The 21,984-nt window shown below is 34.2% G+C and overlaps 1 protein-coding gene across 4 annotated transcripts in view; it reads right to left on the bottom strand.

Annotated features, from left to right (window-relative positions):
• Nucleotides 1-389: 389 nt before the first annotated feature.
• The window catches only part of KIAA0355 (KIAA0355 ortholog), a 136,825-nt gene continuing 115,230 nt past the window's right edge, over nt 390-21,984 (bottom strand). For 3 of the 4 annotated variants that reach the window (XM_023494139.2, XM_031954362.1, XM_023494140.2), the window contains exons 9-14: nt 15,236-15,361; nt 13,057-14,069; nt 11,281-11,446; nt 10,127-10,264; nt 6,263-6,341; nt 390-3,092 (exon numbers count right to left, since the gene is read on the bottom strand). In XM_023494139.2, the coding sequence (XP_023349907.1) occupies nt 2,748-3,092; nt 6,263-6,341; nt 10,127-10,264; nt 11,281-11,446; nt 13,057-14,069; nt 15,236-15,361 (1,867 nt within the window). In that variant the 3' untranslated portion in view covers nt 390-2,747. The remainder of the gene's footprint in view (nt 3,093-6,262; nt 6,342-10,126; nt 10,265-11,280; nt 11,447-13,056; nt 14,070-15,235; nt 15,362-21,984) is intronic. The other variant, XM_003757178.4, reaches the window with a different exon arrangement.

The raw sequence follows: 21,984 nt of genomic DNA on the forward strand, positions 1-21,984 counted from the left end.
AAGCTATCTAAAGAAGAAATGATCAAAGACCTGAGCAAATAATAGGACCATGCTGGAGAATTCAGATCTCTTTCCCTTTCTCTACAAAAGGCATGGTCTGGTGAGATTACGGATTTCACATACATTGCAAAGCTGCTAAGGAAGTCTCTTTAACAATGTAAAGATGAAAAGAGTTCCTTGTAGTTTATATTATACTTCTGATTTTGGTTCATAAGTAAATTTTTGTTAAACATGATTTAAAAGTCATGTGAAAGGCAAGATTTGACTTTAGAGGAAAAATTCAAAAAATGGCAAGTTAAAGGACTGGACTTGACTTTCAAAGCAAAGAACAATAAACATAAAGTCTGCTAGTTGGGAAGTCAGAGTTCATCTTAAAGCAAGCTACAGCATATTATTAAATGTATATCTTTAATAAAGCAAATAGTTATTTTACTTACAGGAGCATTAGAAGTAAAATACAAAATATACAGTTCCAGTTCAGAAGCACTGAACGATTCACATGAAGCACTGCAGTAAGGGCAGGTTAACGTGACATCAGAAAGCACCGAGCCTTTGTACTCAGCAGTGGATGACAAGCCCCTTTGTAGCAGGGCTTGTCTGCCACAAACATCACCTGGAAGCACCAGGGCTCAGAAGGACTGGAAGCTGGGGACATAGCACCGATGCAGAGACACACACAAACAGCTTCACCTCACACAGCCTGCACAGCTCACTCGGACTCCAGGGACATAGCACCCATGCAGAGACACACCAATGGTTTCATTTAGCAATCTCCACAGCTCACTCTGATTCCAGGTAAAAAAAAATGCCTTAATTCAAAGCACAAATAAATTGGAAAAAGGAAATAGGGATGGCACCTATGCTGAGCAGTAAGTCAGAGCAGAAAGAACTACCCATCTGGAAAAGAGACCTTTGGGCAGACATTGATGAATCATGGTATTTCAGTGTAATAGAACTTTGGATTCAGGGCACTGTGGACATGTTACTTTCGGAAACCAAACATCATCTGTCAAGCAAAACAGTCACAAACAATTGCAGCAGGAGAACATCCAAAGTAAAACGAATGCAGACACTGTGACAATTTACACAGACAAAAGCCACACAATGACTGTGCGAAGCACATTCCTGTAAAAAGTCTATGTACAGCAAACAATTCTCTGTAAACATGGTGAGTGTGAATTTTCAGAAAACATGGTGACAATATCATAAATACAGGCAACATTGGCATTTTCGAACAACACACAAAATCACATTCTGGGGTCAAAACTTTGACCCAGCATCATACAACAGAAAAGGTGTAGGTTGGGCTGAGACACCCTGAATAACTCTATATTAGTGTTTTGTATATCCTTTTTTGGTATCTTTAAATATAAGATTCATTTATGTCTATAAAAATGAGAACATAAATGCTATTACTATTTTTGCTGAAAAAAGTTTATATGGCATTAAAACTTATATCCCATTTACTGGTAGTTAACACATATTAGAATGGTATAATGATTTAAGAAAATATAAAAATAAGATTAATACTGTCAAAACTTTCATACCAGAAAATATTGTGGATTTTAATCAGTTAGACTCTTTCAAAAATGAAATATGAAAATTTAAATAAGCTTTATATAAAGAATCTTCTGTAACCTCAATTAATGTACAATGGGTAACTATACATATATTTATCATTGTTTCTCAATGTAAGCACCATTCAACTCTTCTAAATCCACTTTGGTTGGAAAATATTTCTAATTCCACAGGTAATATCTATTTAATGGCACATATTAACTGGACAGAGCTCTCTTTTTTCTTTTACTTCAAAAGCAGCACTGTCTTTAACTAATTCCTCCTCAAATTTTAATGTTTTTTTTTTCTGAGCCAGCTCACAAATATTACTGTAAATATAGTGTCTGAAAAAAGACTTAAATAGTGAAGTTGTCTTTTTAACTGCTTTAGTTTGTCATGTTAAAGGAAGACAAAGTTGACAAGGCTTTTGGCTAAATGGAAAAGTATCCAATTGTGAATCAAATCAACTTTCCATCTGACCAAATGAAAACATGTTTACCTTATGTAGGTAACTACTGCCATTTGTGAATCTCATTTAGAAGTCCTAGATGATCTTTTGGTAGGACAATACTGCAATCTTCAGATTGACGATGCTTTTTAAACAGAGCTCAAACTACCTATCTCCAAGGATATACTTTGAAAAATGCTGGTTGTCACTCCCACAGAAAACCCACAGGGCCTAAGTTGCTCACCTTGGGATACAAAGGTTTCATCATTTGCTCATTTTACATATAAACTTAAGTAAGGACAATGTTGAGCAAAACTCCGACCACTACATTTGTTATTTTAAAATAGTAAATGCATTTTAGGCAAGAGATGTTTTAACTATAAATCTATATGAAAAAATAGCTATAAAATAGTGTTTGGTATGGTAGTATTTTTTAGCAATATTTTTAAAAAAAGGTTTAGAAAGTAAAGGTAATATACACATTTTCAAAGCTTTTCTATGTTACAGTCTGAACTGCGTTGTGTGCCTAACAAAAATAGTGGCCGCATTTGCTCAACAGCTGAGCCTATCTCTGTCAATTTCAATGGGATCCTCCTTTGTAGAAGTAACCAGGCATAATGACATGTCTTATCAAACGGAATGTCCACAAAATAGCTTCATCTTCTCATAGAACTGTGAAGGCCACTTATGGCAACCCGTCACCGCTGATGAGACAACCAGTATCCTTCTGATGTGTCAGCCATTAGTACTGATGTAGGTAGGATGGTCTGCGCTCTTGCTTCACTGGAAAAGACTTAAAGCCCTTGTTCATGGGTTTGTGCTGGGCTGCTGCCTGCTGTGCCTGCGCCTGCACCTGGGCCTGGGCTTGCTGCCCATAGGCAAACGTAGAGGAAATTCCTGTTGATGGAGCACAATCACCAGCTGTTGACCAAACCGGTGACTGTAAAATTTGCATTGTGTCATTCCACTGGCTGACAGGATTGGTAATATGATACAAAGATGGGCTCTGACTGGGCAGTGTGTTGGTTAGAGGTGAAGGATGCTGCCAAGGGGCCTTTGGAGGCCACGTTTTGGTTTTATTATCCTGCTAAGAAAAAAACAAATTAAAGTTTTGGTTTTTAGCACAAACTTTTCCAAAAAGGTGTCAATCTTACCAGAGTAACACTAGTCAAGGCCCAGCAGAATTCATTCCTTGAATTGTTCTCTGGGTTGTTTGCTGTTTGAAAGGGAAACCACTCAAGATTCTACCTATTGCATGTTCACATGTATTAGAACTCCAGCATTCTTTTGATTCTTAAAAAAAAAAAAAAAAAAAAAAAAAAAAAAAAAAAAAAAAGACTCTCTTTATAGCATTTGGGGAAGTGGAAGAGGAAGAAGATGAATGCCGAGAACCCTTATCTTCTTCTATGATCAATAACAGCTACTTATGCCAGGATTTATAGAAACAAGGGAAATTTTAAAGTGTCTGGCTGACTGTAACTTGCTAAGTGCAAAATAAGAATGTGGCTTCAGTTATGTTTTTCCCCCTTTGCAATAGCCAAAAGACTCATCACCAACTTGGAAATATTTGATCCTGACTATGTAAATAAAACTTATTAAAAAAATAATAATAGCACCCATATCACCCCTTCTCTCTCTATTTTTATTTTTTTATTATTTTTTTTTTTTTTTGCTGAGGCAATTGGGGTTAAGTGACTTGCCCAGGGTCACACAACTAGGAAGTATTAAGTGTCTGAGACCAGATTTGAGCTCAGGTCCTCCTGACTTCAAGGCTCCTGCTCTGTGCCACCTGGCTGCCCCCCCCCCCCCCCCCCAATCAACCTTCTTGATCTTACTCTTCCTGATAAAAATCTTTTCTCCTAAACATGTGAATCATGTTTTTCTTATTTCTTATTAATGAGGCATCTCCAGTATATTGCAAGTGCTTATAAAATATATTATCATGACATATCTGGCAAATGTCTTCCAAATTTTAAAGTAATATTATCTATTTGAAAAGATATAAAATGCTAAAAACAGAAATAACAGATACACATTCATTCATTTCCTCTCTCTATATACATTTTAAAAGCTCTTCTGTTACAGTTTGAATTGCATTGTGTGCCTAACAAAAACAGTGTTTTGTGGGGGGGTTTTGGCTCAACAGCTGAGCCTATTTCTGTCAATTTCAATGGGATCCTCCTTTGTAGACGTAACCAGGTATAATGGCATGTCTTAAATGGAATGTCCACAAAATAGTTTCATCTTCTCATAGAACTGTGAAGGCCACTCATGGCAACCCATCACCACTGATGAGATAACCAGTATCCTGATGTGTCAGCCATTAGTACTGATGGAGGTAGGATGGTCTATGCTCTTGCTTTATTGGAAAAGACTTAAAGCCCTTATTCATGGGTTGTGCTGGATTGTTTCCTGCTGTCCCTGTGCCTGTGATTGGGCCTGGACTTGGGCTTTCAGTGTCATCTAGTTCCATGGTTCACTTATATTTAAGAAAATGATTCCTAGACCTATATATCTGCTCCTATTCTCTCTTGGAACATTTCGGTATTGCATAGTGCTTACTGGAATTTTCAAAAGTGCCTTAAACACAATATATCCAAAGCAAAACTCTTTATCTTATTCTTCACACTAACTCCTCTCCTGAACTTTTCCATTTCTATTCAGATCATGTAAATCAGAACTTTTAAAGCTTTTTCCACTTGCAACCCCTTGGCTCAGAGAAATTTTTACTTGATGCTGGGTATATAGGTATATAAATAATAAATTTCATGACCTCCACATTCAGTTACAAGACCCATATGGGGTCACAGACTACAATTTAAGAAGCTGGAGTGTAAATCAATTTCTATGAATCTTTTCAGTCACTCAAGTTCTCATCTTTACTGATTCACTCTTTCACTCCACATTTATTCTATATTTCTCACATCTGTTCCTTTCACTCTTACCACATGGCCCCCATACTAGTTTAGGTCCTTATAATCTTGCTTGGTTTTAAAGTTAATAACAACAATATAGTGCTTACCATGTGCCAGACACCATGCTAAGGATTTTATAATTTTTATCTCATTTGATCCTCACAACAACTGTGGGAGGCAAATGCTATTATGCCACTGTGCCATGTAGTTGCCTTCCATTATTCATTAGAAGAACTCTTAATTGGTCTCCTGCCTCAAGTCATTCTCTCTCCAATTCATCCTCCATACTCCTGCCAAAATGTATTTTCTAAAGCACAATGCTGACCATGTTATTCCTTTCCTTGATGAACATCAATGACTCTTTATTAGCTGTAGGAAACATTATAAACCCTTGACTGGCATTTAAAATCCTTAACAACTTGACCCTATCTACTCCTTCTTGTTATATACTACTCCCTTTCACTCTCCTCACGGTGCAAAATGACTTGCTATTGCTCAAATATGATATTCTATCTCTCATCTCTTAGCTGTACCATATGTCAGGAATATACTCATTCTATAACACTTTTTTACCTTTTAGAATCCTTAGTTCCCTATATTGCATTGCTTGCTATTTATGAGAAGGGGTGGATGATGTGGTGGGGAGAAAAATTTGGAATACAATGTTTTGCTAAAGTGAATGCTGAACACTATCTTTGCATGTATTTGGAAAAATAAAAAGCTATTATAAATAAATAAAAGAATCCTTAGTTTCCTTCTAAGTTCTCTCAATAACCATCTTATCTATGTAACTTTTCCTGATCCTCTTTATTGCTAGGACCAATTCTTCTTTCCCCACTTCCATTATTTGGTATATATTGTGTGCATACTTCTATATGTGCATGCTATTTTCCCTGTTAGAACATAAGTTTCTAATGACAGAGACTATTTGATTTTTGTTTATATCACCAATTCCTAGCACAATACATGGTAATTCAACAGAAGTTTTATAAATGCTTCTTGAATGTTTAAAGAAAAAAAAGAAAATTGTAATGTAAATGTTTATATTGAGACATTTTTTCTTTTAAATATAATTTCTGAATTTTATACAACTTACCTATAATTAAGCTTTACTTTTCATTGTACCTGATTGGAGCATGAAGCTATAATTTCTGGGCTGGTAAGATAATTTGCCATATATCAAAATTATCTTAATATAGGGTTAATATTTTATTTTAATAAATATTTTAAGACACTTAGAGACATCCTAGTGCACTTAAATCTACATTCATAGCCTCGTCCATCCCATTGCATAAAACAGTGACTGCTATTGTACAAGTGAGAAAGAATTGTCAGTCCATACCTGATTTAGGTCATCCACTGTGGAAAGAAGAGGTGGTGATGGTAGTGTGGTAGTCTCTCGTTCACCACTACTGTGTTTCCTGGAACAACAAAAGCCATTTTGTAATCACTCAATATTCATTACTTATTTTTAGGAGTTATGCTGTTCTTCAAGCAGCTATTGTGAGGTCCTTGATTTTTTTTTTTAAATGTTCAACAAGACTGAGGAATCATTACTTGTATAAAAGATCTTTCAAGAAAACTTAACTCTATCATTATCTTACACCCAATCAAAAGATGACCACAGGAATAGAGTATATTAAAACTGTATCCCTGGGACTTGTTAGTGGAGCAGTACAAGGGGAGAATGTGCTTATGATAGTTATTTAGTACTCCATTTCAACCTCCTAGAATAATGAAAGATGATTGAATCTAAAGACTGACAAACTTGTGGACAATGTAGAGTCTTTCAATCTTCATGAAAGAAAAGCCTTAAAATATTTTAAATCGAGTCTCGTTACAAAAATAAAAAGCTGTATGCTAACAACCTTTTTCACAAACATTGTAAACTTTACCCTCAAGATTCCAATGCTATTTGGTCACCTTTATATGAGGCACACAAAAGCAATTTTCCCCCCCTAAAAGCCATACATTTTTCAGCTACGAACTTTACCCAATCAAAGCTGATTCAATTAGTAATTGGGTTCACATAATTCCTGTTTGTGTATTGGCAGACATACTCTTTATATATTGTTTATAGTTATTTTAAATGAAATTTTTCTTTCTCTCTTTCTACTTGGTTTTATTGGTACTACATAGAAATGCTGATGATTTGTATGAGTTTCTTTTATATCCTTCAAGTCTCCTAAAGTTTTTACTTGTTTCAACTAGCTTTGGTTGATTCTCTTAGAGTTCTCTTAAACATACCCTCTTATCATCTGCAAAAAAGTGATATTTTCTTTCCTTGTTGCTTATGCTTATTCCTTCAATTTCTTTTTCTTGTAGTATTATAGCTAGCCTTTCCAGTATAATGCTGATAATGAACATACTTGCTTCACTCTGGATCTTATGGGAAAGGCTTCTGATTTATTCCCCATTATAGATAATGCTTACTTTTGGTTAGATCCGTACTGCTTACTTTTTTTTTTTTTCCCTTGAGGCAATTAGGATTAATTGATTTGCCCAGGATTACACAATTAGCAAGTGTTGTGTCTGAGGCCAGATTTGAAATGAGATCCTCCTAACTTCAGGGCTGGTATTTTATCCACTGCACACCACCTAGCTGCCCCACTGCTTACCATTTTAAGAAAAACTCCATTTATTACTATGCTTTTTTTTTTTTTTAATAGGAATGGGTATTATAATTTTGTCAAAGCTTACTCAGTAAAGTAGGCAATAAATACCAAATAAGTACCAAATAGTTTAAGGCTTTATACTCCAGCAACAACAAAAAAAGACTTTCTCCTAGTCAGAGAACTTTTTTGATTGCAAAAGACAGAATAGTAATAACTGACATTTAAATAATGAATTATTGTTTCTACAATACCTTCCTTACACACAACCTAGAAATAAAAGCATTTTGCAACCAAACTAGACATACAAAAAAAAAAAAAAAAAAATCACCTTCTAGTGATAGAGATTTAAATTCTCAAAAAAATGTAATATATTTCAGTCTAATGTTAAGAAGTGCCAGTTTTACCTCCAAGATGTACCTACTATCTATTTTCAAATCAAGTAAATATATATTGGAAGCCTACTATATGGAAGATACAATGACATATAATTTTAATAAATTTATTAACAAATACTGGAGTGTCTTCCAAATGCTACATACCAAAATTATGGCTACAAGACAAGAAATTTAACATTGAAAAGGACTTCTTAGTTTTCCCCCCTTCTCCCCCCCGCCCCCCTTTTAAACTGATGAAATAGCTAAGGACAAGAAAGATCAAGTGACAGGCTTTAGATCCCATGGCTATTAAGAGACCAAATCAGAATGCACACTGGAGCTTTCTGAATCTAGTCCTCTTTACACTGCATCATGCTGGTGTGGATCACAAGCAATGTACTGAAGAAAAGTTTACAGTGTAAAGCTCTGGAAAGCTAAGGCACTTTGGTATGCTTATTACAATCTAAACTAATACTCACAAGTGATACTCCTGGTTCAGTGAGGAGGGAGATTTCATGATTCATAAGACAACATAGTAGTGTTGTGGGAAGAAATAATCCAATACTTACCACCGATGCACTATCCTGGAAGACACAGCTGAGAACTTTAACAATCCTGTTCAAATCTGAGACTATTTTCATTATTTATCTCAGGATCATAGATTTGAAGCTAAGAAAGGTCTTAGAGGTCAACTAGTCTGAACTCCTCAATTTTCAAAAGAGGAAGCTAAGATCCCAAGAAGTAAATTTGCCTGGGGACACATAGGTTTGTGTAGTAAAAGACACAACTGGAATTCCAACCTAAGACTTGTGACTCCCAGAATGCTTTCTACTGCCTTAGTTTCTTCCTAACTTCCTCTGATTTCACTGTCTTCTCCTTCCTGCAATCAAAAGTATCTGAGTTCAAATATTGCCTTGATGTTCACTATTTATGTAGGACTCACACAAGTCACTTAAGTCTCTTTAGGCCTCAATAATTGATCTCTGAGATCTCTCCCCATTCTGGATCTATGATCCTAAGATATCCCATCCACCAAACCATCCCTCCCACTGTTAAGAATCTGGTCTTTCTAGTAAAAACTACTCCACAACTCAACAATTTTCAGGGGCTCTTTATTGATAACTAAAAAAATTCTAAACTACTTATGCTGATGTTCAAGATCCTTAACAATCCATCTCCAATCTACTTCTCCATCTTAAACTCACAGTATTCCTTCTTAAGGTACTTTATATCATTCTATGCTCTCTACCACCACTATACTTTGCTTATGCTATTTTCCTTAAGATACATATGCTATACACAAATCTACCTTTTGACATTATCCATTCACCTTTTAAGCTCCAGTTAAAACTAAGTTTTCCCTGATCCCAAAAAGCCTAAGTGCTTTTTCCCCTCATCCAATCTCACAGTACTTTGTTTCTTTAATAGACTAACTTACCTATAATGTAATTTGTGTATTTATTTGTGAATATATCTCTCCCTACTAAAATAGTAGCTCCTGAAAGTCAGGGACCAAATCTTATTATCTTTGAATCTCTCCCAGTATTGTACTTAGTATGTATTTAATATACATGTAATGGATAACAACTGAATATCAGTCATATAAAAATGGAATATTAGAGCTAGAAGAAGTCTTATAGATTAACTAGTCTAACCAATTCATTCTACAAATTGAGAAAATGAGACCCTAAGAATTTAAGTAATCTGTAAAAAGTCACATTATTACTTAGTGGAAAAAGTAGCTTTGCAAGAAAATATGATGCCAACTAAAGTTGAAACCTAAACACCTGCATAAGTCATGGGCTCTTTCTGATATTTTATTGGAGGGGACTTATCTTTAAGATGCCTATCCAAAGTCTGTTTTTTGTCAGTACCATTACTCCTTTATCACCATGTGGAATTTACTCAATAATAATGACACCTTATTATATATTTGTTTTCATTCCATTTCAAAACAGATTCCCTATATAATGTAGCATGCAGTTAAGCCCCTGAAGAAGCCCCTCAACATGTTCCACAGACACGTCATATAGACTAAGAACTTCTGTTTTACAAAACCCGTTTGTGAAGACTTTCCAATAAAGATGTAGCTGCTTTATTTGGAGAAAGAATTTGTGAAAATGCTTTTCACAAAAATAAATTTTCTAGCTCATATTAAAAGAGCAAGGACAGCAAAGCCACAGTTACTTCTACAGGATATTAGCTTTATATTCTTACCTTCTCTGCTTAACAGCAGCAACAAGATCTGGCCCCGAAAACATGGAAAATAAACTGTCACCATTAGCAGAGGATGTCTCATCACTTGAGCTGGCAGAGTCTCCCTGGGTGCCTGACCAACTATTATTTATCATGTCACTGAAAGAAAAAAAAAATTTAGTTAAAATCCTCATTTCAAGTCTGTAATAATAGCAGGAGTCCTTTCCTTGTCTTTTATTTTATAGTTAAGGAAAATACAGGATTCTGGCCTAGATACATTACATATTTCATTAAATGCTTTGAGGCCTCACATTACCATGTAGCAAAACAGATTTCTTCAATTATATTCCTAAATAATGTTTTTTTTTGGTGCTGTATTTCCTAACACTCCCTAAAATCTATAGGTCTATACTTTATATTTTCAGATTCTGAACTACTCAAAAATGTTAAAAGACATTCTGGTTTCTCTGAAGATAAATTTTGAGGTCTTAAAGGGCAACTATTCATGTAACAGATAAAAGAAGTTAAAGTTAATCATATGCTTACTAAAAGTGGCACTGGGCAGGTAACAACCACCTTGAACTAGAATTATTTTACTATAATATGGTAATGATATTGCCTGAACTGACGATTTATAGGATCATAGGGAGGCACAAATGAAATGATATTAGAAATACTTTTAAATAGCCAATAGTTAAATATGAGCTATAATTCTTTGAAAATAACACAGGTAAATTCTTATCTCTGTTCCTAATAGGTAAAACTGGAAATGTGCTACATTTCACACTTATTATTTATAACATGTAATGTGAGATACCTACATATTTAAAAAATTGAATCAAATGTAATCCTTCACACAGGACAATCAAACTTAAGGAAAAAAACCTGTTTTAAAATCATTTCATATTTAACATGTGTGTTCAGGAGATATATCACTACATTGAACATAAAATAGCAAAGATCTATAACATCTGGATTTATAACAAAAGAAATTCTCTATTTCTCAACTCTCTCCACCCCCCCACAATCCAAACATTAGTTTAAGGGCTACCCCTCAAAAAACCCACCTCTTCCATTTCTATTTTGAGAACAATGATCTCTCGGGCTTGCCCTATGAACAAACAATTCTTATTCTGGGTTTTGCAGTAGTGCTACCTCATGTTATCAGCACTCACCCTTCTGTGAAATACTCAGGAAACGGCCAGGTACGATGGGCATCATCCAGAAGAGGCCAGTTGTTCCGTGCGTTGCCAGGGCGACGAACATGCTGGGCTTGCCGTTTCTGCTGCAAAGCCTGGCTTACCCCAGCTACATACCGGGCAAACTCTGGGTCTGAGCCAACTGAACACAAAAAGACAAGCCAATTGTTAGGTCTCTACTGACATATTCATTTCTTTTCCACTATGATTAATCATGGTCTTTTAAGCCCTTAAGCTTGGTTGTCTACCCTGGCACAAAACAAACAAAAAGCTTCAGGAGATATTAACCCTCAAAAGACCAATATTATAGCAGAGTCAATTCTCCATTCTTTCCCAAGTGGATTATCCACCATAGCCTAGCCAGATAATAGAGACAGTACATTATCAGTAAGCGTATCAGTAAGTATGTGGATTTGTGAGAAAGAAAAAAAAAGAATGCTCTTTTACTGAATAATTTTCCAAAGTCAATATAAACTTCTTTATTGTACAGTGTTTAAGAGTATACATATCTTTTCATCTTAAGATTATTTAAAACACCAACAGCAAGTTATATTAAAGAATGAAGTAGCTAGAAAATGATCATGACAAAAAGGCAACCAGCATTAACTCCTAGTAGCTTGGCTTCCCTTATGTTGAGTACTTTTAGTAACCCACTGTATGAGAAATCTATCCTATTTGTCAAAGAATGGGAACGTGGCTTCCTAGATACATGAAATGAAATTGTTACTTTCTCTGTTGTAATTATGCTACTGTAGATCATCGGAGGTTTTTCTTTTGGACTCTCCTAAAAGTAATTTCTTTTGTGGATATAAAATCAAACGTCTTTTGTGGCTATCAAGTGCAAACGAATCCAGAGACATAAATTAAATCTTGGATATTGAATGAAAGAAATGAATCTTAAAATGTATGACATTATTATTTCAACAATTCAATAAACACATTAATTTTTGTGAATTCACAATACATAATAGTACATCATTAACTGCCTTCCTTTTTATGGGTAGGTGGGTTTTTTTGGGTAATTTTAAGGGTAATGCCAATTAACTCTCTTAAAATTCCCTATATCATTGTTCTGATTTCCTAAGTCAAACCTCTCCCTGGCCATCACTCCTCTAAATATTATTAATTCCTCCTATTAGATGAAAGCTATTCAAGAGCAACATTTATCTCATTTTTGTATTTATATCCTCAGTACCTAGCAAATAATAAGAAATAAATCATTATATTATAAAATGGGAAAAAAAATTTAAAAATTTGAGGTTAGAATGAAACCATGCCATCAAACAGTAATGCTTCTAAAAATTTAATATTCTAAAAAATAAAAAAGACAATAGTTAGGAGTTTTATAACAAAGTGAGAAACAAATTACAAATGCTAATAGACAAAAATAATGTCCTGTTTTGGAAAAACTTTAGAAAAGCACTAGTAGGTACACTTTACTTACTCAGTTAGCTCCTTATTTTACATTTACCCCATTTTTGTTTCTCCACTAAAAGCCATAGGACAGTCAAAAAAGGGAAAGGAAGAGGGAAAAGCAAAAACTAGAAGCATCATTCTCAAAGGGCAAAAGTGTGGAGAGGATTAAGAGTTTATAAATGAACTCTCTTAGTTAACAAGTAGCTCCCAGGTCCTATTTAGTCCAAGGTTCAAGAACTGCTATAAGAGAGTAGGGTTTTGTTAAGAGTAGTTTCAGTGTTATTCTAATTAAGTCTTCAATTAGAGCATTAAATCACCCAGAATGTCCATACATACCTGCAGGATCAAAAGGCAGAATTTCTCCCAGCATCCCAAAGACTCCTTCACTTTGGTCACGATTTGGCCATGTGTTATTTCTAGGTCCTTGTGGCTTCTGTCCTAATACCTCAGACACCATATTGTCCATGTAGCTGCTCACGAGACCCAAGCTATATAAATCAGGACTCAGCTCTGAAAGGCCAGGGCTATTCCACTGGCCAAGAGGAGACAATCCACTTCCAATAGCCTGGGTGGACTGTTGGGAAGAACTACTAAGCCACTTTCCAGGTGTCCGTGCCTGTGGCTGTGGTTGCTGTGGCCCTAGAGGCTGGAGCAGATGTTGGTAATATTGCATCTGTGGCTGCTGCTGTTTAGGGGATGGTGGCTGTTGCTGTGCTAACCCTCGCTGAGAAGGATGCAAAGTTACATGTGCCACTGATTGTGATGGTGGCTGCGGGGGCTGTAGTGTCCCTGATTTTGTCTCAGTTGCTGGGGTAGATGCAACAGAATTACGCCTTTTCACCATTGGGGAAGCCTGTTGGGATTTGCCCATATTGAAACCAGACAGAAAATCGATAACTTCCTGCATTTCCTGATCACTCGGGAGATTCATACCTTTGTCATCATTACCATCATCCCCTTTGAAGAAATTTTCCCTATGTTCAATTAGAAAGCCATTAACCATGTGATTACTGGCATTTTGAGATGATGGGTCTGCAGTCCTTGGAAAATTACCAATGTTCAAAATGCTTTGCAATCTTGTATCAATATTATTAGGCATTTTAGTTTTGTCTTCAGAACTTCCAGATATGAAAACATTTTTGGAAGGGGTATTTGGGATAGAATAACTTGCACTGTTGCTGGAACTGCCACATGAAGTTTTCTTTGTAAACCGTGAAGTCAGTTTTGAGAATGTCTTTTGTAAACCTCCTGATGACTTATTTCCATTTCCAGGAGGCATATCAACTTGACTCCCAAAGTCAGAGATCTCACGCTGAAGCTGAATCTGAATAGAAGGCAAAGCTTGTTCCCTGTTTAAATGGAAATATGTCCAATTTTCTTTAATTTGAAAAAATAGTATCGTACATTTCAACAATAAAATTAAAACTTTTAAAGTAAATATTAACTTTTCTTAAGTGCATTCCAAAATTTATAATTTTGACAAATGAGCAAATGATCATTAGATTTTAAAAAGTGAATACTATTTGATATCTATTGTGTATAAAAAAAGCTTCAAAAATGACATTAATAGGTTTCTATCCCTCAAAGTAAGATGTCTCATCAAGACAAGAAATGAAGCTAATAAAAATTTCCAGAAAAGAAGACATTAAATGAGTCCACAAAGAAAGGGAGAAAAAGCTGAGGCATCAGAAACCAGATTATTCAAAAAATGAAAACTAATCAAATCCAAATAAATACAAAATGAATAAAGAAGCTAGAGATGGGAAATAGAAAGAACTAGAAGCTGGCATGAGAACATAAGAACAAACAATGAACATGAGAAAAACACATAATAAACTCTAATGCTTTTCAGAATGATTTACAAATGAACCTTAGATACGCAGTTTTCCCCCCCTAAGTTATTCTAAGTTCACGTAAAATGGCATTTAGATAAAATTCATTCACTACAGCCATTCTTCAATGCCTAATTTAGGTATAGAGTTGATCCTAGCTTCTTAAAGATTATGCTTATAAGAGTGTAAGTTTTGCCAAGTTTTACTAAACTTTCTAGTTTGGTCTTCAGTGTAGGCCTACTAGAAGAATGTATGAGAAAGTATGTCTGTCATCTGTGGACTAGCTTAGCTAAGTACAGAGAGATGCATCTTCTGATATGGTGCAGAGTAAGGAATTTTTCTAGCTCCAATCACTCTCAAATATTTATATCAAGTAACAAAGAAGTTGTATTCAACAACAGTAAAGGAAGTATCCATACTAATGAAGTCCTAAGTCCTTAAAGTATAGAATTTTTATAGAAAAACCAATTAACTAAAAAATGTTGTCATATTTGATACTTGCAAGTACTCATTGCTTAAGGTCACCTAAGCAGTTTGGTTTTGTATCCTTTGTTGTATATTCAAGTACATTCTAAGCCCTATGAAGAGATATGAACTTTTGCAACACTGTCAAAAATATGAATGTAGACATCGAAATTTTAAAAAAGTAAATAGCCTCTTATGCTTTAGTTCTGGGTATATACCTTCCTTCCTTCCAGCGATTTAAGTCCCACACAGCTGTATAAAGTACATCTACTAAGCCCAAAGTCTTCTCTGGATCAAGACTTCTCTGGAGCAAAGACATGGTTGCAGGGTCTTCCTTCAGGCACCTATTAACAAGTATTTATATCACTATCATGTTATTTTGTTTAAAATATTATTTTTTCCCCACAATAGTATTTTATTTTTCCAAATACATCAGAAGAGTTTTCAACTTCATTTTTTTGCAAGACTTTGTATTTCAAATTTTTCGCCTATGCTCTCCTACCTCTCCTCTCCCCAAGATAGAGAAAGTAATTTGATACAGGTTAAACATGTGTGATCCTTTTAAACATATTTCCATATTTATGACTGTTTATAGTTTCTGCTTAATAGCTAATAAAAACTTTTTATGTTTTATATTGACATTGAATACAATAACATCCATATATACCAACACTGACCATAATCCTCAAAAAACAATTAAGAGTAAGATATCAAAACAGATAGTACAGAACACACTCCACTTTTTTACTTAATCATGTTATCAGAAAAAAGAATATTTGATTAAATTTTAATAATTTGCTACTAGCATCATCCATTGTACAAACAAAAGATGATTTTTTAAAAAAAAAGTATATCCATTTGCCTTCCTTATTCTTAAGTTCTCTCATCAAAGCAGCCATTGCTTTTAGGCACTATTAGCACTTAACAAAAATTTAATAATAATATCAATAAATAGACAGTGAGTTGGGTTCAAATCCTGCCTCTGAACTATGCTCACAAGTTAGTCATTTAACTTCTTAATGCCCCAGGCAACTCTCCAGGACCTTGGGTCAGAGAAAAATTTCCACCATAAAAATCATAAATTTAGATTAAAAATGAAAATATGCTAATGAAAATAAACTAATATAATAATAAGAAAGTAATAAAAAGAAATAACCCCAAAACCAATGCTCTAATTCTGCTAAAGTAGCTACTGGAAATAGCAACACAATATGAAGGAAAAAATGTATCTCATGGCTTTGAAAGAATTTGAAAGAACTGAAATTCATCAAGACAAAATTCACAAAGGAATGAAAAGATTTATATCAAATCTAAACAAAGAGATAAAACCTTAAAATGCCCAATAAACCCCACCTTTATGACCAATAGTAACTAAGTCCCTGTTTTAGAAAACACACATTACAGAAAATAATTTTAAGTTAGAGTTCTATCAAAAAGACTATCAGTAAACACAAGATTATAAAACTCCAAATAAGATGGATTTAAAGGCAAATTAAAGAGAATTATAAGATACTGTTCACCATCTTTTATAGAACAATAATATTCCATTACTTTCATATAACATAACTTATTTAGCCATTCCCCAATTGATGGGCATTCACTCATTTTCCAATTCTTTGCCACCACAAAAAGAGCTGCTACAAACATGTGGGTCCTTTTCCCTCTTTTATGATTTCTTTGTGATACAGAGCAGCAATGGCAGTGCTGGATCAAAGAGTATGCACAACTTGGGCATAGTTCCAAACTGCTCTCCAGAATGATTGGATCAGTTCACATCTCCACCAACAATGCATTAGGTGGATTCCCATATCCCCTCCAACATTTATCATTATCTTTTCCTGTAATCTTAACAAATCTGAGAGGTGTGCGGTGGTACCTTAATTATTTTAATTTGTATTTCTCTAATCAATAATAATTCAGAACATTTTTTTCATAGGACTATATAGATGGCATCAATTTCTTCAACTGAAAATTGTTCAAATCCTTCTAGTATTTATCAATTGGGAAATAACTTGTATTCTTAAAGATCTGACTCTATTCTCTATATATTTTAGAAATGAGGCTTGTATCAATCATAAATACTGGCTGTAAATTTTTTTCCCCAGCTCTCTGTTTTCTTTCTAATCTTGCCTGCATTGGTTTTGTTTGCGCAAAAATTTTTAGTTTAATGTAATCAAAATTATCCATTTTGTACTTCATAATGTTCTCTACTTCGTGTTTGATCATAATTTCCTCCAAAGATTTGATAGGTAAACTATCTCTGTGCTCTACTAATTTATTTATGGTATCACCCATGTCTAAATCATATACCCATTTTAACCTTATTTTGATACAAGGTGTGAGATGAAGGTCTACATCAATTTTCTGATATACTATTTTTTAGTGTTCCTAGCACAGTTTCTTTGTCAAACAGTGAGTTTATATCCTAGAAGCTAGAGTCTTTGGGTTATTCAAACAGTAGATTACTGTAGTAATGAATTATTGTGTCTTATGTACCTAACCAATTCCACTAATCTACTTCTGTATTTCTTAGCCAGTATCAGATGGTTTTCATGACTGCTGCTTTATAACAGAATTTTTAGGTCTGGTACTACGAGGTCACCTTCCTTTGTATTTTTTTTTCATTAATTTCCTTGACATTCTTGACATTTTTTTCCTCTGATGAATTTTGTTGTTATTTTTTCTAGCTCTATAAAATATTTTGATAATGAATAAGTAGACTAATTTAAATAGAATTGTCATTTTTATTATATTAGTTCAGCCTATCCATGAGTAATTAATTGATTTTCTTTTCTAGTTGTTTAGATCTGACTTTTTGTTCATTTAATTCCTGGATTTGTCTTGACAAGCAGACATCAAAATATTTTGTCTACAATTATTTTAGATGGAATTTCTCTTCCTATCTCTTTCTGCTGGACTTTGTTGGTAACATATAGAAATGCTGATAATTTATGTGGGTTTATTTTATATCTTGCAACTTTGCTAACATTGTTGATTATTTCAAATAATTTTTTAGTTGATTTCCTAGAATTCTCTAAGTATACCATTGTATCATCTGCATAGAATAATAGTTTTATTTCCTCACTGCCTACTCTAATTCCTTCGCTTCTTTTTTTTTATTGCTATAGTCAATATTTCTAGTACAATATTGAATAACAATGCTGATAATGGGTATCCTAGATTCACCTCTGATCTTATTGGGAATGCTTCTAGCTTCTTACCATTGCAAATAATGCTTCCTGATGGGTTTTAGATGCTGCTTATTATTTTAAGGAAAACTCCCATTTATTATTATGCTCTCTTTAGTGTTTTTAATAGGAATGGTGCTGTATTTTTCTGCATCTATTAAGATTATCATATGATCTCTTTTAGTTTTGTTATTGATATAGTCAATTATGTCAAAGGTTTTCCTTATACCGAACAATTCCTGATATAAATTCACTTGGTCACAGTGTATTATCCTACTGATAAGGTATAACCTTTTTGCTAATATTTTATTTAAAATTTTGGCATCAATATTCATTTGGAAGATTGATCTATAATTTTATTTCTCCGTTTTGGCTCTTCCTACTTCCTACTGGTATCAGCATAGAAGGAATTTGGCAGGACTCCTTCTTTGTCTATTTTTCCAAAAAGTTTATATAATATTGGAATTGTTATTTAAATATTCAGTAGAATTCCTTTGTAAATCTGTTGGAATCTTTACAAACTGTTAAGCCATTGGAGTTGATAGAGACAATAATTATCTAATTTTGCATGGTTCAATATGATTGATTTGATCTTAGAAGGAGATATTTTGGGCCAGAACTTGAAACAAAGTACTAAGTACAACTGATGGAAACAATGCTTGTGTTCACACCTTTAGAGAGCTCATAAGTATCTAAGTACTCAATGGAGTTCACACATTTGGGAGATTTCAGGGCTTAGTATGAGATCCGAATTCACACCTGCCTTAGGGCCAGAGAGCACTCTGGGAGATAACTCAGAATCCCTCTCTCTCCAGAAGGAGGAATTAATATATACAGGAAGCTCTTAGAGTTTGAGAGAGTTTTTCTTGGGTTCTAGAGAGAGTTTTCTTGAGAGAGTTACTTGGGAGCATCCCCAGGAATCGGAGAGAAGCACTCTGGGAGGAAGCCCACAAGCCCTATCTTTGAGGCAAGAGATTCATTGCATCTTCCACCTTGGTGCTGGCTGGAGTCAGAAGGACAAACCTTTGGATTTTGAGACATTCGGGTGAAGCTCTTGGAACCAAGCAGAGAGATAGGCCTCTGAGCTAACCAGGCTATACTGAAGAACACAATAAAAGATCTGAACTCTTTTATCACCTGGCTGTGTTTTGGGAAAAGAAACCAACATAAATCCATCAAGCTCTAACTAAGTTTTTCTTAGGGAGTTCACTGATGGCCTGTTCAATTTCTTTTTCTAAAATGGGGCTATTTAAGTAATTTATTTTCTCTTCTGTTAACCTGGGCAGTTTATATTTTTATAAATATTCATCCATGTTGGCATAGAGCTAGGCAAAACAGATCCTAATGTTGCTTTAATTTATTTTTCATTGGTGGCAAATTCACTCTTTATTTTTAATTAGTCTTTTTTTAATGTGGTATTTTTTTTCTTCTTTCCTTTTTATAATCAAATGAACTAAAGGTTTACCTGTTTTGCTGCTTTTATCATAAAACCAACTCTTAATTTTATTGATTAGTTCAATAGTTTTCTTACTTTAAATGTCATTACTCTCTCCTTTGATTTTTCAGAATTTCTAATTTGGCACTGAATTGAAAGGGAGGGGTTAATTTATTCTCTTTTTTAGCTTTTTTAATTGCATGGCAATTCATTGATCTTTTCTTTCTCTATTTCATTCATGTAAGCATTTAAAAATATAAAATTTCCTCTAAGAATTACTTTGGCTGCAATTCATTAATTTTTGTCACTCTTTAGGATTAGATTATTTCATTTCCAATTGGTTTTTAGTCTATTTTCCCCTGGCCTTTTGTTCAATGTAATTTTTATTACTTTATGATATGAACAGGAAACATTTACTATTTCTGCCTTTCTGCATTAAATTGTGAAGTTTTTATGCCCCAATACATGGTCAATTTTTGTGTAGGTGTCATATGCCACTGAGAAAAAGTGTATTCCTTTCTATCCTTACTCTTTTCTCCAGAGAGTTATCAAATTTAAGTTTTTTTGACATACTATTAACCTCTCTAATTTTTTTTCTTGTTTATTTTGTGGCTAGATTTTTCTAATTCTGGGAGGGGAAGGTTGAGGTCCCCCAATAGTATGATTTTGCTTTCTATCTCTTCCTGTTACTGGCTCAACTTCTTTAAGAATTTGGATGCCATACCACTTGGTGCATGTAAGTTTAGTATTGATACCACTTCATTGTCAATGGTACAAGATGTAGTTTCCTTTCTTATCTTTTAATTAGATCTATTTTTGCTTTTGCTTTATCTGAGATCAAAATTGCTACCGCTGCTTTATTTGCTTAAATTGAAGCATAATATATTCTGCTCCAGCCTTTTACCATTACTCTGTATGTATTGCTCTGTTTCAAATATGTTTTCTGTAAACAACATATTTTGGATTGTGGTTTTTAATCCAATCTGTTACCTACTTCCATTTTATGGGACAATTCATTCCATTCACGTTTAATTATGATTACCAACTGTATACTATTTCCCTCCAATCTATATTATCTTTTTCCCTCTTTCCACCTTGTCCCTTGTTCCACCTTGTAATGTTTTGTTTCTGACTAGCCTCTCCCTCAACCTGCCCCTTCTTACTATCGCCATTCCTTTTCTTACCCCTTTCTCTTACTGTTTCTACCCACCTTTCTACCAGTCATCTTTTTTTTTCAATTTTAATTTATTTTATTAAAAAAAAAACAGAATAAGAAAAAAATACAAAATAAAACAAAAAAGAACACTGTCATGTTCCCAGTGTATCAGTATAAGACATTATATTCATGAGTGTCCATTTTTTCTTTACTTCCTTGTAAATTGTTCTTTTGTTCTCTGCTGCCTAGTTTTTTTAATTGGTTCTTTCCCACCCTCTCCATTTCATTTACTCAAGTAGGCTATAGTGAAAATATCTATGTAGACGTGTGTGTATGTATTTATATGTACATACATATATACATTTCCCATAAACATCTTTCCTATGCTTGCTGACTCTTGCTTTAATTCTGCTCCTTAACTTATCTTGCTCTTACTTAACCTCTCCCCACTTATAGATCCCTGCCACGTCTTCTTCCTTTATTCTTTGCCTTCCCATCTGCAAATTCCTCTCCCATTATTTCTTTAAAGATTTTGGAGGGTGCTATATTTATGTAATGTTGCCTATTTAACCTATTCTCAATGTGAGAAGATTTTTAGCACTATGAGCCCTCCAACTTCTTTTAAGGCCTCTGTGTTTATTCTTCCTCTGCACCCCATTTGTCCAACAATTACTATTTTTACCTTAACTCTGCCCCAGTCTTTCTTTTGAGTTACACTATGGTTGATGTCAATCTTAAATATGTGGTATACATTTCCCATACATGAAAATAAATAAACAATTTGTCCTTGTTGAGTTCCTTGAAATTGATCTTTGATACTGGCTCTTATGTGTTTTCGGTTTGGTTGAGAAAAAAATTCTGAAAATCTGCAGTTTCACTGAATGTACATTTTTTTCCTCATTCAATATTATAAATAATTTAGCTGGATATGATATTTTTGGACCCAGGCCCAGTTCTTTTGATTGTCTGTAGATATGATTGCAGGACCTATGGGTGGTTTTTTTTTTTATTGTGGCTGCTGATAAGTCCTGTACAATTCTAACTGGAGCTCCAATGTATTTGACTTGCTTTTTTCTTGTTTCTTGGAAAATTTTCTCTTTGAACTGGGTTTTTTGAAATTTGGCAATAATATTCCTATGTGTTTTCCACAAGGAATCTCATTGAGGTGGTGATCAGTGGATTTTTTTT

The sequence above is a fragment of the Sarcophilus harrisii genome, chromosome 2, assembly GCF_902635505.1.
Source record: "Sarcophilus harrisii chromosome 2, mSarHar1.11, whole genome shotgun sequence".
Taxonomy (NCBI): domain Eukaryota; kingdom Metazoa; phylum Chordata; class Mammalia; order Dasyuromorphia; family Dasyuridae; genus Sarcophilus; species Sarcophilus harrisii.